Here is a 16,587-nt window from a genome sequence, read left to right on the forward strand (position 1 = left end):
AAGGAGGCCCGCAAGCTGGAGCAAGTTCAGAGGAGGTCAACCAGGAGGATCAGGGGACCAGAAACCAAGCCCCCCTAGGAGGAAAGACTGGAAGAACTGGGCATGTTTAGCTTCAAGAAAAGATGACCGGAGGGGAGATTTGATAGCACTTTTCAAAGACGTGAAAGGCTCTCCTACAGGGGAGGGTGCAGGATCTGTTCTCAGTCATCCCGGAGAGAAGGATAATGGGTTCAAGAGACAAGAAATCAGATTTAGGCTGAAGAGCAGCCAAAACGTCTTCACTGTCAGAGCTGTCCGACAAGGGAACCCATGAGCTCAGGAGGTAGTGAACGCGCCAAACCTAGAGGCACGCAAGAGAAAATTTGAACCACCCTCTGTCAGATCTGTTTCGATCGGGATTCCTGCACTCCGCAGAGGGTTCGACGTGATGGCCTTCCAACTCAAGAGTGCATTTTTCTACATCAGCAGGGCTATTCATCAAGTGGGGAGATGTTCCACTGTCCAAAACATAGCCGGAAAGAGGCTCCCCGGCCCACTCCCATCGAGGTGCCCCGAATATTAGGACAGTTATTTCAGCAGGTGAAATTCCAGAATCCCCTCTTTCTGCTCCTGGCGCTTAAAGACAAGGCGACAAGGACAGCAGACAAAGAAGCAAGTGACCCTCACCGTTTTGAGCAGAGCGTGCCGCTTTTTTTTGTGACGGACGGGGCCGGACTGCCATTTCCAAAATTCTGCAGTCTTGGGAATTGTACACTAAAAATATACTATTCCCCCACCCACCCAGACCTCAAATTGTGAGTCATTTTGGAACTGTGTCGAAAGTTGTGTGAGGAGGTATTTTCTTCTTTTATTCCTGTGTGGGTCACCCCAACGTGCTTGGCATGTTTTCTTCCTGCAATTTGTGTCCAGGGAAAGAGCCCTGTGTTATTATTTTGTCTCAGCGGGATCTCTTTCTGAAAGAATGGGCTAAACTCATTTTTTTCTCTCTCTCTCCAAAATGCAATAAAGCTTAACTCCTTCCTGGACAAAATTCAAACTGCTTAGGGCTTTTCTGCTCCACACCCACAGAGATGATGGACCAAAAAAATCTCTGCAGAGTTCCAGGCGCACACAATACTGCATGGGAGTGTGTATATATATTTTCCTATGTACCCAAGTCCCAATTTACATCGGCTCACAGAAGCCAGGGAAAATCAAATCAAATGATGTAAATGCACATTCTCATAGAAGAACATTAGTTTATTTTTCATGCACTAAAGTCTTTATTCAACAGACAACATATATTGAAAAGTGAAGGAATAAAGCAAGAACAGATGGTTCTCCAGTAATAATTTTTTTAAAAAAAAACTAGATTGAACACCTAATGTCTACCCAACAATTTTCAATGCTTTATTTTCTGCATCGATGCTCCTTTCTTTATTTTAATTCTTAGTAGAGTAGGACCCAAAGTATCAATGGAGGATCCGTTCCAACCCCTTTGAATGCTGAAAAATGCAGAGGTATCGAACACGATACACGGCATGGTCTCTGACTCCCTCTAGTGGCCCGTTCTTATAAATATAACCTGGAAATACATCTAAATAGGTATGGGGAGTGTTATTTAGTACTGTATTTTCAGCCAGTGGATAAGTGAATCAGTGGATACTGAGTCTGCAGATAAGGAGGTCCTACTGTATTTTGAGTTCAGCATTATAAATGCAAAAACTCTGCTTTTTTAAAAAAAATCAAATAAATAAATCCTAACAATAAAGCTAAGGAAATGTTATGAAAATGTGCCCAATAGCCATTCCATGGCATTTATGGTCAGGAGGACGTAACAGAGAGATTGGGCTCGCCCTGCCTCTCCTAATTTTGAAATGGCCAAACGTTTGTTTTAGACTGTTCGGCCTTTGGGACTTCATTTCCCAGAATCGCTCACCATTCATCAAGTTGGTTGGGATTTCTAGGAAATGAAGTCCAAAAACAGCTGCCGGGTCAAAGGATGAGATCTGCGGCTCCAAAACTACAGATCCCACAATCCATTGCCATCACCTGGGCTGAGGCTTCTGGGAGATGAAGTTCCAGGATGGTGTGAGGACTGAAAATTCCCCGTGCGTGACCATAGAGGCGGTTATTCATGGCCATCTCATCTGGGATCCAGAAGTCCTCTTGCCTCTATCATCATCATCATCATCCCCATTGGAGGTTGGGTGGGACATTCCACCCGCCAGGAGGAGGGGCCCGCAGGGAAGGCGGCAGGTCCTGAACGGGAGGCCAGCCGGGAGGATACTGGAAAACCGACTGTTCCTCGGGAAGAGTACTGGCGAAAGAAAGGAAAAAAAACCACCTTTTATTGGCAACTCAAGGTTCAACACGATGCGCAACAGCAGCTCCATTTTGGCCAACTCCACACATACAGCCAACAACATGAATTTCTGATCTACTATAAGGCCTTGAGCAGCTGGCTGGATAGTTTAGGTCTCTGGCTATGGAGCCATATTTTGGGAGTTCAACCCCTCCCACTGGGCCTCTGGGGAGAAAAGCCAGCCTGTGTAGCCTTGGGCCAGCTGCACGGTCCCACATCGCCCCCTAGAGGAAGGGAAGGGGAAGGCACTCTCGAGTACGATCTCCTTAGAAAACCCTGGAAAGGGTGGCTATAAAGTTGGAATTGACTTAACGGCGGCGCATGATTACAATAAAGCCTTGAAAGGTGGATCATCAGGCTTCTGCTTAGACGTTACGGCTAAAAATAATCTTCCCTGGCATAGGAGTACCTACTGATTGTATCGACATCTGGCTTTGGATGCAGCATCACCACAATGAGGTGTTAGGAAATGCTGTTAAAAGAAAAGCATCCATCGCATTTATGCAGTGTGGCTGTTTTTTCACGGCTTGCTTTCACAACGAGGTGCCCCCCATGCAGAATTTGTTGGGACACGGCTGCAGAGGAAACCAGAGCGACCGGGCAAAGCATGGTGTGTAAGGCAGCCTCTTCTATTAATGGCACAACCTTTCGGAGGGAGGGAGGGAGGGAGGGATTGCCACATCATAAAGGGCGGCCCTGCTTTTAAGCTTGCAAGAGATGAGCCAGGCTGTTAAGGAGGAGGCTCTTGAGAGTCCCCTGGACAGCAAGGAGAACAAACCTATCCGTTCTGAAGGAAATCAACCCTGAGTGCTCCCTGGAAGGACTGATCCTGAAGCTGAGGCTCCAATACTTTGGCCATCTCATGACAAGAGAATACTCCTTGGAAAAGACCCTGATGTTGGGAAAGAGTGAAGGCAAGAGGAGACGGGGACGACAGAGGACGAGATGCCTGGACAGGGTCATCGAAGCGGCCAACATGAATTTGACCAAACTCTGGTTAGGCAGTAGAAGATAGGAGGACCTGGCGTGCTCTGGTCCACGGGGTCACAAAGAGTCGGACACGACTAAACGACGACGACGTTAAGGAGAGGAACTCTGAGGATGTTCATGATGGGATGATGTGGGGTTCAGAAGGAACTGGATGGCGCGCAGCCCCAAGAGCGTTCTCAAATCATAACAACGGAGGGAGGAGGCAGAGCGGGCAAAGCGCGCCTTCCTGCCATTGGGAATCCAAGGCGGCATCTTCCCTCCCGGTCCCGTTGGGCAGACCCAGGGAGAGAAGCGCCCACCTCCACAAGGTGGGCGGGAAGAACACCCACCTGTCAGCCTTGGCCGTGCCAAGTCGCTTCGCCCGCTTCTCCAGCCAGTCTTCAATGGTACCCGGCGGGTTGACTCTCCCCTCGTGCTGCTGTTCTTTGGCTCGCTTCTCTTCTGTTTTTTTTTTTTTTTTTTGTGGGAAAACAGACCGGCGTCAAGAGGAGATCCTGCCAGGCGTCCACCCCATTAAATCCAATCCTCCTCCCCCCCCCTGCTTTTCTGGAGACTAAAAGAGGAGGCGTTAGGGGAGAGCAAAAAAACAGCCAGCAAGATGGACCTCCTGGACACTCAGAAGTGGTCCCTCCCTTCCCCCACCTCCAATGCAGGGGGTGATTCTGCGGTCTCCGAGCACCAGTTTGGTGCAGAGAAAAGAGTGATGGGCTAGGACGCAGGAGATCTGGATTTGAAACCTTGATCAGCCCATAGAAACCTACGGGAGAGGTGGAACTGGGAAAACCACTCCTGAAATATAGAAGGACCAGTATATCCACAGGGGAAGTGTTCCAAACTCCCACTGCAGAAGCTGAAAAATGCAGATTGTAGTAAAGGCCATTTCAACAGTGAATGCTATACACAGCATGGTCTCTGGCTCCCTCAAGTGGCCAGTTCTGGTAACTTCACCTTTGGAAATATATACAGTATTTCTCAGATTTTTCTTTTAATATTTTAAATATTTCTTTATATTTTCAGACTGTAGGTAAGTGAATCATTAGAGGTTGATCCAGCAGATAAGGTCCTACTGTACCCCTCCTTGCTTGGAAAGCCCAATGAGGGTTGTAATAAGTCACTTCTCCCCAATACACACATCCCCAGGGGAGGAATGTCATCAGAGAAAGCAGCCGGCCAGGATCTTTCAGAATCCTGCTTCTATGCTGTCACCAGGGCTTGGGAATGCCTTGGGTACCATTTCCCAAAAAAGGTGTTATTTGATCGCCACTGTAGCTAAAGCCATCCCTTACCTTGCACCTGTCTTTTCAGCTTCTCCAAGTCCTCCTCTGTCATGTGAGAAAACCTGCAGTTGGGGCCGAAGTCACACTGCCCTGCAAGGAAAGAAAGTATATCAATGGAGGAGGGTGGGAGAGGTCAGGGGAGAGGTAGCCGATCGATCATCAGCACAGCCCTAAAAAGAACATTTTTTTTATTTCTCTGTCACATTATAGGCTGCCTTTCTCCCCAAAGGGGACCCGAGGCAGCTCACAACAATTAAAATCATAACAAAAAGTTTAAAATACCATACAAAACTGTATATTAGAAAAAACAACTAAACATTTATTTGTTTGTTTGTTTGTTTGTTTATATAAATTTATGTCCCCGCCCATCTAGACCAAAGACTACTCATTGGTCAGGATTAAAAACAATGTTGAAAACATCCAAAACATTTTTTAAAAAAAAAAAAACATAGAAACTTCAAAATAGAGCATTTCCTAGACATTTATGGCTTAAAACCTGTCTAAGCAGGAAAAGCTTTGCCTGTTGAAAGACAAGAGAGAGGAGGCCAACCCAGTTTCTCTGGGCAATGCTTTCCAAAGCCTGGGGGGCAACCCCCAAGAAGGCCCTGTCTCGGGTCCTCACCGAATGAACCCAGAAATGTAATAGGATCTGACAGAAGGGCTTTCTCGGAAGATCTCAAAAGCCAAGAAGGCTCATATGGGGTGGTGAGTCATTCCTTCAGTAGGCATGGACCCAAACTTATAGGGCTTTATAGGTAATATTCAGCACTTTGAAATGAACAATAAATAACAGTTCATTTAAGCCAGGAAAGAGCACCTGAAGTCACTTTTCTAGACCCAGAATGCTTCTGCCCATCAATGCAAAAGATCTCTTCCCATCTTTTTATTTAAATGTAACTTTTTTTGCTAAAGCAGGATGTTCTGGGACAGCACATACCTTTTTTAGAGCATTGTGCCCTTGAGAAAAATAATTTATTTTATTTGGTCTGGAGGAGATCTGCCCCCATTTTGACAGCCTGACCTCTGCGGAAGGTGACCTGTAGAGCTGCAGAGACATGATTCCCATGGATGCAGCAAAGCGTCTAGGCTTCATGGACATAAAGTAAGGAACAGTGAGGAGGAGTTAAATACAGGGGGCCAGGAACAATTTCTACCAAATGCTAAAAAAACCTAAGTAGATCTAAAACAGAAGGAGATGAAGTTCTTTGTCCCTGTTTCTATAGTACAGTATGGACCTCGTATCTGAAGGAATGGTATCTATGGGTTTATTTAAACACGGTCAGAAACTATTAAAAGACAAAAGAAACCTAGAAATATGTATTTTCACAATGCATTTACTACAACTGGCCACTAGTAGGAGCCAGAGACCATGTTATGTATTCTTGTTGTTGCAGCATACACAGCATGGTCTATGGGTCCCTCTAGTGACCAGTTCTGGTAATACAAAGTGAAAATACAGTGGTGCCTCGCATAGCGAGGTTAATCCGTTCCGGATTAACCTTCGCTATGCTGAAGCATCATTGAACGGATCAAAAAAACATCGTTTAATGCGTTCCAAATGGGCCAAATACTCATCGTTCAGCGAAGCTTCGTAATGGCCGGCAGCCATTTTCGCGCCCTCGCCTCGCTTAACGAGGGCGCGAAAACACTGCGCGCAGCCATTTTGGGCCATTTCCGGGCTTCCGGCAGCCATTTTGGCCGCCGAACAGCTGATCGGCGGGCTTCGTTTTGCGAAGATCGGTAAGCGAAACGCTTACCAGTCTTCGCAAAGCGAATTTAGCCCTGTTCAAAAAACGTTAAGCGATCGCATTAGCGATCCGAAAAAACGGATCGCTATGCGATTTCATTGTTATGTGGTGCGCTCGTTAAGCGAGGCACCACTGTACTTTTTTTCTGGATTTTTTTCATTTACCATTTTTTTCTATTATCAATGGTTTTCAGCATCCACCGGGGGTGGGTGGGGTTGCCACCAATCCCCTGAGGATACTGGGGTACTTCTGTACACTGAATCCCAATTTATCTCATCCAGTTTAAACTGGAAAAAGGAACAGAATGTTGTGCGTAGGGCAGGCCAGAAGCACTGCGAAAGAAAGCTTACCAGTCTGCAGAAATTTCCGACAGGTTTTCTTGCTCTGCTCCTCCTGCAGGATGGCTGCAGCATCTGTGGAAAAGGCCAGGGGTTACAAGACAGGGAGAGAGAAATCAGCAGTTTCTCCTAACATCCACCTGACAAAGAAGTTTACACAAGAATCCAATCCATGCCATGGAAGGAAAATTAAGAACAAGGGTCTTATGAGAAACAATTATCTGCCTCTGACGTCACAGGACAGAACTCTGAAAAGTATCTGTGGGGGGGATCATTCTCCCTGTTTATACAGCCTGGCCCCACACAGAGCCCACTGCAATCATCTCCAGACTGGACTACTGCAACGGGCTTTGTGTGGGGCATCCTTTAAGGCTGGTGAAGAAAATGCAGCTGCTGCAGGGTGCTTCGGCTAAGCTTCTGAGTAGAGCTGTCTGTAGCACCACTGCTGAAGGTATTGTACGGGTATTGCCTCTTTGCTACCAAACCATGTTTAAGATTTTGTTGTAAGTCCAGGTAAAGGTTCCCCTTGACATTTAGTCCAGTCGTGTCTGACTCTAGGGCGCGGTGCTCATCCCTGTTTCCAAGCCGTAGAGCCAACGTTTGTCCGAAGACCGTTTCCCCAGCGCGACTAGACACAGAACATCGTTACCTTCCCACCGAGGTGGTACCTATTGATCTACTTGCATTTACATGCTTTTGAACTGCTAGGTTGGCAGGAGCTGGCACAACCAACAGGAGCTCGTTTCGTTGCATGGATTCGATCTTACGACAGCTGGTCTCTGATCTTGCAGCACAGATGCTTCTGCGGTTTAACTCACAGCGCCACCAGATCCCTGTAAGTCTAGAAAGCCTCCCCCCCGAAAAAAACACCACTTCCATTCAGATGTGCCCCATAGTGATAGCAACTTCTACAGGGCATAATTTCCCCTTGTACCAGGTACAGTGGGGTCTTGACTTGAGAACTTAATCCGTATTGGAAGGCGGTTCTCAAGTCAAAAAGTCTGTAGGTCAAGTCTCCATTAACCTACAGTGCATTGAAAACCGATTAATCCCGTAACAGGCCGTTTTTGTTCCATTTTGGTTTTTTTTCTGGTCTGTAAGTCAATTCTCAGTCTGCAAGTCAAACCTAAATTTTGCGGCCAGAGAAGTCTGTAACTCAAAAAGTCTGTAAGTCAAGCTGTCTGTAAGTCAAGGGTCCATTGTACGCTATAATAATAGTTCTTTTTTTTAAGCACACATGGGAGACCTTTCTGCATCGGTAAACTTCCCCAGTTTTGTTCAGATCACCGTAGCTGCGTAGCTGTTGACCTCATGTATTGTCTTACACTGTAGATTTCATGACAGTTGTAAACCACTTTTGCATGTCTAAATGTAGGTTGTTTATAAACACTTGTACTTAAGTAAATAAATAAAATATTGTAACAGCTTTGCATGCTGTATTCCAGTCCCTAAAGTAGGCAGCTGGGGTCTCTCTATCTCCCTCCCTCCCTCGCTCTCTCTCTCACACACAATGTCTGCTTATTACATTTATACCCTGCCTTTCCACTAGTGCTCAAGATGGCTCACAAACTTTTCAAAAGAATAAAAACAATTAAAACCACATTTAGCTATACAATTAATACTTATTTAAGCCACTCCACCGTAAAAGCCTCGAAATTAAGTAAAATGCACTGCCAATCATTAAAACCACAGAGGATACAAATTCAAAATGACACAGCAGGGCACATTAATAGAAAGCTGTTGGACAATGGTTCCCATCTTCCTCCTCCACCAGCTACACTGGCTGGGGATAATGGGAGATGCAGTCCAAGGACATCCAGAAGGCCACAGTGACCCACAAAGTGACCTCATTCTGATCTTTCCCTAAGCATCTCAGTGGCTGGAGTGTGCAAAGGAAATATTGGGTTTTCTTGGTGAGTTTAGTCATCTCTCGCCTTCTCATTTGGCACGAGCAACTCCTTCAACATTTGGCAAATCACCATTTTTTAATCCTATGAATGCCAAATGAAATGCAAAGGATCCGATATGGTGTCGCTCTACCCGGGTAGGGAACAATGGCTTTTCTCTCATCCCTGTAAGCTGAAGTATAAGGTGAGGCGGAGATGGAAAAATGCCCTTAAAAAAAAAATAACGGGTCCCAGAATCCCCCATCAAGCACAACCAGCAGGATTCTGGGAACTGTAATGCAAAAACATAACCATTCCGACCTCTGGCAGGACACACATGTCGATGGTTCCCAACCTTGGGTCCCTGGATGTTCTTGGACTAAAACTCCCAGAAGCCTCCCACCACTGGCTCTGCTGGCTAGGACTTCTGGGAGTTGTAGTCCAAGAACACCTGGGGGACCCCAGGCTGGGAAGCACATCTGACCTGGGGGGGATCCTCCTTTTAAAAAGATACACACAGAGAAACTCTCTGCTTGTACAGGACCCAAGAGGGTCCCCTTACCTCGAAAGAGGTCGTACCAGACCTTCTTGGTCCGGAGGTGCTGAAACCCGTTCAGGTGCTTCTTCCTGTTGTGGAGATTGTCCTGGAAAGAGCGGTCGCAGTAATCGCAAAAATAACGTTTCCCCATTCCGGGGCCCTCGACAGGAAGCCTTCCAAAGAGAGAGAAACCGAGAGAGGGTCAAATACCATTTTATTATCCCCATCGTTCTAAGAACCCACCAGGCGTCCTGCATTCCCTCCATTCCACCTGTCATCGCTTCCATCCCGGTCTCGCCTTCCAGAAAGTTCGGACGACGCGGAACATTCCCGTGGATCAGAGCTGGTGGGAGGCTTGTCTTAATCTTAGAAGTGCTGAGCTAGAAGGGGACCCCATGGGATCATCCAGTCCAGCCCCTGTCCGGGAGGCTCAGTGGGGGGGGGGGGAATCGAACTCCCAACCTCTGGCTCCACAGCCAGATGCCCAAACGACTGAGCTATCCCATCTTTTCTGTGGCACAACTCTCTGATTGTATTCTCTGCTAATTTTCTGTCTTCAGAATCGGTCTTTCTCCAAAGCGCAGACACTTCAAGTGGTCCTTACTTTCAGAGAACAATATCATTTGCTTAGAACTCGGGTTTTATCTGCCAGTTATGACATGGTCTCCTGCCTTGATGGCCTCATAAGGCCCCATCTAATGCCATTACATATTATTGTTAGCCGCCCAGAGTAGAATTCGGTCTAGATGGGCAGGGTATAAATTTAATAAATTAGTAGTATTAGTATTAGCATTAGGGCTAGCATTAGCATTTGCAGTGAACCATCCCCAGAGCCTTTTAAAAAAACAAAACTTTCCTTGGTTGTGAAAGATGTTTCAATCTTTCACAACCCAGGAGAGCCCTTCAGTTAGGTTGGGCTACATCATCTCCAGCATCCAGCATGGATGACCAGGTTCATACCTCAGCGCATTCGAAGGGAGCCAGCTTGGGAAATGCTGGTCTAATCTGGGGTTGAGTGAGGTCAATTTGAAGCTCCATTGATCAGGTCAGCCGTCAGAGGCCATTGGAAGCTGCTTCCCCCACTGGAGCAGTCATATACAGCAGTGCCTCGCTAGACGATGATAATCCGTTCCACTGAAATTGCTGTTTAGTGAAATCATTGTCTAGCGAAAAGCATATCCCCATTGGAATGGATTGAAACCTGTTTAATGCATTCCAGTGGGGAAGAATCGTCATTGTCTAGCGTATGAAAGCTAGACAGTAAATACAGCTGAGGGTGGGGGAACAGTTTGTTTTAAATGTTATGCTAGAGGAGAGCTTTGCGGATACCCTGGACTGCCTGAAGGATGAACATGTAGGTCCTAGATCAATTCAAGCCTGAACTCTCTCTCTCTCTCTGGAGGCAAAAATGGTGAAACTGGGGTGGATTCGAATTAAATCAAACTGATTTAAATCCACGAGGGAAATCATGACTTAAATTTTAAAAAACAAACAGATTTTCAATTAAAAATATATTTCCATTTTTTATCTAAATCATGATTAAAATTAAATTGATTTTTTTAAAAAAAAATCACTGATTTTTCCCCCCTCGCCGTGGGAAACTATCCTACTTTGGGGGCCCATCCTGAGAAGGTAGGATTCTCTGGAAAAGACCATCCTGCTGGAAAAGGTTGGGAGGCAGCAGGAAAAGAGGAAGGCCCAAAATGAGATGGACCGACTCCCTCAAGGAAGCCACACATATGAGTTTACAAGAGGACAGGACATTGTGGGAGAGGGCTCATTTATGGGGTCCCGGCACGTAACAACAACAAATAGTAAATCTGGAAGCCCAAGGTCTTATCCTGACAGTGAATACAGGGACCCTACCCCAGAACAAGAGGGAGACAGGCTGCTGGATCAGGGCCTATTGACAATCAAGGAGCAGGTCTTTTGTAAAGTTAACGCCTCTCAACTTTTCCCAATCAGAATCAAACCACTCTGGTTGTTATTCACAAGGAGAAGGGAGTTTCAAAGAAGCACAGTATATGGATTATATGAGCACACAGTTAGATGGGGGGATATTTTCAGGGCATAGGGCTGAGATTGCACGAAGGAACAACAGCTCCTTGCAGCTCAAGCGATGCCCCACTTGAAACCCCCCAAAATTGCATCAAAAAAGAGCGTCATTCCAAAAAAAAACAGGTCCCATCAAACACACTACTTACCTTCCCCCTTATAGAGAAGCTGATTCAGTCGCCTTGCATGGTTAGTAGGGGGAAAAAATAAATCTCACAGGCTGGCTTTCGCCCTAAATTTAACCTCGTCCTCTCGGCAATCAGGAACTGCAGTTTAGGCTAACTTAAAAAAAAAAAACCTTATATATCAGAAAAAAATTAAAAAAGACTACGGATCCCAGATGCCTCAGCTCCTGGGGGAACTACAAACGGCGGAGGAGGCGCAGTGCTTCCTGGGAAATGTGGTCCTTTCCCCCCTCCGACAGGCTGGTGAGGCGGCCCAGTGGGACTTCAAAGACCATCCTGCCTGCGCGGAGCGGGACCGAGGGCCCGTGATGCTTTGCGAGGCGGAAAGAAGACCGCTTTTGCGAGCCAGGGAAACTGCGCGTGCGTGTCGCCGGCAGAGAGCAAAGATGGCTTCCGGGCTGGCGAGCAAAGCGTATCGGTTGATTTTCCGTCGCACCTCCACGTTCACATTCGCGGTCGTCGTGGCCGTCTTGTTCTTCGAGCGGGGTTTCAACCAGGTCACGGATGCTTTTTTCGACCACCACAACGAAGGGGTGAGTCCGCCTCAGCGAGCTTGCAAGGCCCAGGCCGCGGGCTTGCGTGACCGTTGAAACGGGCGGTCGGATGAAGGTCAGGGGTCTTTAATTTACGCGAGGCCGAGGCTTCGGCCTATCTCTCTTTGCGACCATCCCGGAAAACGAAGCCTTGGCTTTTCTCCGTGCACCTTGGGGCCTTCTCGGAATGATGATAAGTCACTATCCCAAGCAAGCATGGGGTAGTGACCCTAGCAGGAAGGAAGGACCTCTTTGAGTTGAGCCAGCTTTGCCTTTTCCAGGAAAGGTACATAAAGGGAAAGAGAAGCCCCATAGTTTTGTGGCCCGATCGTGAGATGCAAGCTATTTAGGAGAATTGAAGGCCTATAATAATAATAATAATAATAATAATAATAATAATAATAATAATAATAATAATAATAATAATAATAATAATAATAATAAAGAGAAGGAGCTCGCCTTTTCTCTCTCCCTTCTTTACCCAAAGACGATTGTTTTCCCTATGGAAAAATTGAAAACGGGCTAGTACAGGGAGAACAAACTTTCCAAGAAATGTTTGCTATTTTGGAAATAATGAAATTTAAAAAAGAAAAACAAGATTGTGCTTGCACAAAACGATAATATCAACTATGGGTTCTGATGGCAATTTTTTAGAGTACTGTATTTTAATTATTGCATCTTTTTATTACATTTAAATTGTAAGCCGCCCAGAGACCCTTTGGGTAGCATGGACGGCATATAAATAAACTTTGTGACAGTAGGAAATATTTCCAGTTTCGCTTGGGGAAATCAAAGTTTTTGTGTTTTAAAATTTAGTATCCTGAACAATAAGAGTTTTAGATGTTATACAGATTGTAAGTGAAGCATTTATTATTGCTCAGGTAGTATTTCATCATAGGGTAAAAGCAGAAAAGAATGTTTTTCTTAACAATTTCCAGAAATGTAACTTCTAACCCCACTTCAGTGCAACAACAAAAGTGGGAGCTATAGTTCAGAATCTCTCCTAGGAAATAAAATACCTTCAGCCTTGATATATATTAAGCCTTTTTCTCCTTGATTTTGCTGTGACAGACTAAGGTGGTTAGCGCTCTTGGCAGTTCATAAATAGTATTATAAGTCTTTGGTCGTATCACTGCTGTTCCATAACGAGTATCAGGGTATGTTTTTGTATTGGCAGCTCCTATGTGTATTAAATTAAGAGTTTCAGCCTTAAGCCTGAAAGGTGTTTTCAGAAACACCTGGACTATGATTACATATATAGCAAGGCTTCAAAACCCAATTAAAAACATGGTTGTTCATTCAGGCCTTCCCTCCAGCCAATTCTTGATTTTCTTCTTATTATTTTTCCTATTTTTTAGTTTATTGTAGTTGTTTTGTATTATCCATGTATTTGTTGTGTTTTATTGTTTAATTTTATATTGGAAGCCGCCTAGAGTGGTCCACTGGTCCAGATAGGCGGGGTATAAATCAAATAAATAAATATCAAACATATATTGTAGAAGCCAAATTGCTAGATTGTTGTGTTTTTTTTAGCAAAGACAGGAAAAAGCTTATTGCACTTGAAAGTCTTGCATAACAAAGGCTTTCTGGATTTACCTCAGTTTTAAGATTTTGATCACTTCCTTCATTGTGCCTCAGATGCTTGTGAATATATTGCTAATTAATTGCAACATATTAGTGCTATGCTGTTTTAATCAAAACTACTTACCCTGTTTCCCCGAAAATAACACTTAACGTGAAAATAAGCCCCAATAGGATTTTTCAGGATGTTCGAAATATAAGCCCTACCCCAAAAATAAGCCCTAGTTAAGTGAATCCCCACCCTCCGCCATTGTGCAGCAACCAGATGATGACATGACTGTAAAATAAAACATCCTCTGAAAGTAAGCCCTAATGCGCTTTTTGGAGCAAAAATCAATATAAGACCCTGTCTTATTTTTGCAGAAACACGGTATTTCAACATTTGAGCAGGGATGGGGCCGTAACAAGCTAACCTGCACCCCTCCAACCCTAGGTGAACATCATATGATCCCTCCCACTGACATGTGGGACACTTCCTTACTATAGATGCTCATTTATGGCCAACAGCAGAAGGGACCATGTGATGTATCTAGTGTTGGGTGAGCTATCTGGCATGGGCCTATCTGTGTTCAGAGGTCACCCTTGATGGGCAAGGCTCTGTCCCCTGTGTGCGCATGACTCCACTGCAACCGGGACCAAAAGGGCTGAAAACAGTTGCTGTGGATGCGCGGAGGAAGAGGAGCCCTGTGTGGGGGAAGGTGGAGTTGCATGCGCTCACGCAGCTGCCCACCTTAGAGGGAACCTTATATGTCTATCTTGAAGTGGACTCCTGTTCATGGAATGTTTTGCTGAAATAATACCAGTTTTCAGTTGCCACACGGCTTTTTATTGTTTTTGACACAACAGGTGAATGTGACTGCCATTCTGGAATTTATTACTGTGTCATACTAGAATCCACTTTAAGCAGGTGCATGAAGTGGCTACTGTTTCAAGAAGAGTTGCAGCATGGGGTGGGGTCTAGGGTGTGTTGGGTTTTTTGGACACCAGCTCCCAAAACTTCCCAAGAGTTCCCCCTTGCAGAATTCTGCGAACTCCAGGCCACAACCACAGACATCCACATTTCGCTCACCTGGAGAAGGGCCTTCCTCTGAGGTTGCAGGACCTGCTTGAGCCTGGCTTCCTGTTAATGTTTTAAAAAGGAAGGTGCTGGGGGGCTTCCTGGAAGTCCTAGTCTTACTTCTCTGTAGAGGGCAACTCCCAATGAACTAAGACTCTCAGGAAATGTTTTAGCAGCTTTCTCTTTTTCATATAAACTGCTGGAAGCAAGGCCCAAGAAAGCCAGCCATGCAATCTCAGAGAAGGGGCATATCCAGGTGAGCCAAAGTGAGTGTTTGTGGGATGGATCGCCCAGAATTCTGCCTGAAGTATTCTGAGAGCAGGAGTCAAAACAGCCAAAGCAAAACCACTTGGATAGTCTTCTCTGGTTAGCTATACACTCAGACCCAGGTAGCCTTTGTCAAATCAGTCCTCTCATTAATTCCAATTTAAAAAAAACAAACTAACATACTACTGGTAGAGAAGGGTTGTCTGTTGTCCTGTTCCACTGTTGCTAATTATTGTTCTATGACAGGGCAGGCATTCTTGAGGCTGTTGTATAACATGCAGTGTCTTTGTGTCTCTTGTTGTGCAGAAACTATGGAAGCACATCAAGCACAAGTATGAGAAACCTGCTGAAGAGAGCAGCTGAATTCCTGCCGAGCTTTTTCTGACCTCTTCACCTTGACCATGAAGGAGTGGCAAAAGATCACCTGTACCATCTGGAGCTGGAGGGCCTGCTCTCGAGAGTGAAACAAAAGCTACCTGGACTCATGGGCATCATATTCTGAAATGTCACTTAATAAAGTACATTCTAAGATGTGAACATTCCTTGCCACCATGTCTTCCATTCATTACTTCTGGCCTTGGCCTTGTGTATAACCTTCAGACAGTATTTACAATTCAAACCATACCATTCTGTGTTGTAGCAGATATTTAAAGACAGCTGCTCTGGTATTTGCTTGGAAAACACTTGGATTTATTGTTTCAGACCAAAGATGGGCCCCCTTGGTCTACAGCTTGCACCAGCCCTATGAGGCATGTCAAAAGAAGTGTAGTGGTCATGACTAAAACATCTGGAAGGCCAGACTAGCGTTCGCCCTACTGGGGAGGTCTCCCAAGGTTGCTACAAGGAGGACCTGCAGTGCATTCTTGCTTCTCTGGATGTCAGATGGCCATGCCCCGGGGCCAAGCTTTTGTAAGCGGGGAGGAAACTCAAATGGGGCATTCCCCCAACCTCCTTTTTTCCTGCTCTTGAGAAGTGTATTGTTGAGCCCCAGATTTTGCTGAATAATGAACAGGGCATTTTCTTTGCAACAGCCAGCTGTGCATCTATTGCTGTCTTTAGTGCCCTGATTTTCTGAAATGCCCAGTGGGGGAACCAAACTCCCATCCTCTGGCTCTGCAGCCAGAGACCCAAACCACTGAGCTAAACCAATTGAAAAGAGGGTGCCCAGTTGATATAACTTAGCAGAGGTGTGTCATACATTTGTATTTCTCCTGCTGCATCCTCCTCAGTGGAAAGTGGAGTTTTGGTAAAGTAGAATCGCCACTGCAGATCAGTTCTGGTCCTGCTGGGTGACTGAATCTGCCCCAACCTCACTTGGTTCCTGCTTTTCGTGCTCAGAAACAAAAAGTTACCCAGCCTTCCTGAGCCAGAGTGCTGAAATGGGCTGGCTGCTGGATAACAGCATTGTTGCAGAAGGAGAAGAATCATTTCCAGTACAGGGTGAAGAGTACAGCAGGGAGTTAGATGATACTGTTTTGTGTCTGCCTTTTGCAAAGAAAATGAAAGATTTTTTTTAATAAAACAAATTTTAAAAAAATGTAACAGCTCATGGCTGCTGAGAGAAGGCGAAGCCATCTTAGAAGAACTGACCAAACAAGCGGGATCTGCCATTGTACCATTCCTTTGGCTGCTTTCCATACTGCAGCACTCTTGACTAAAATGCCACACTGTCAAATTTCAAGTGTCTTTTCTCTGCGCATTTTTCTGGAGCGCTGATCCACTTCACCGAACCACCTCAACACAGCTGTGCTATTATCTTGAAGTTTATACTGGGTTGGGTTCACTGGC

General features: G+C 45.5%; 2 protein-coding genes across 2 annotated transcripts; one reads left to right on the forward strand and one right to left on the reverse strand.

Moving 5' to 3' along the window:
* Positions 1-1,218: 1,218 nt before the first annotated feature.
* ZMAT5 (zinc finger matrin-type 5) lies at positions 1,219-11,556 on the reverse strand. The gene is made up of 6 exons (XM_020800805.3): positions 11,326-11,556; positions 9,146-9,294; positions 6,710-6,772; positions 4,621-4,701; positions 3,664-3,775; positions 1,219-2,299 (listed from the first exon to the last, which is right to left on the reverse strand). Exons 2-6 carry the CDS (start codon positions 9,270-9,272, stop codon positions 2,170-2,172), a joined length of 513 nt encoding a protein of 170 aa, XP_020656464.1. The 5' UTR covers positions 9,273-9,294; positions 11,326-11,556; the 3' UTR covers positions 1,219-2,169.
* Positions 11,512-15,336, forward strand: UQCR10 (ubiquinol-cytochrome c reductase, complex III subunit X). Its single transcript, XM_020800806.3, has 2 exons — positions 11,512-11,894; positions 15,106-15,336. The coding sequence occupies exons 1-2, from the start codon at positions 11,517-11,519 to the stop codon at positions 15,160-15,162; spliced, it is 435 nt and encodes a 144-aa protein (XP_020656465.2). The 5' UTR covers positions 11,512-11,516; the 3' UTR covers positions 15,163-15,336.
* Positions 15,337-16,587: the final 1,251 nt, after the last annotated feature.

Source organism: Pogona vitticeps, chromosome 14, assembly GCF_051106095.1.
Source record: "Pogona vitticeps strain Pit_001003342236 chromosome 14, PviZW2.1, whole genome shotgun sequence".
Lineage (NCBI taxonomy): Eukaryota > Metazoa > Chordata > Lepidosauria > Squamata > Agamidae > Pogona > Pogona vitticeps.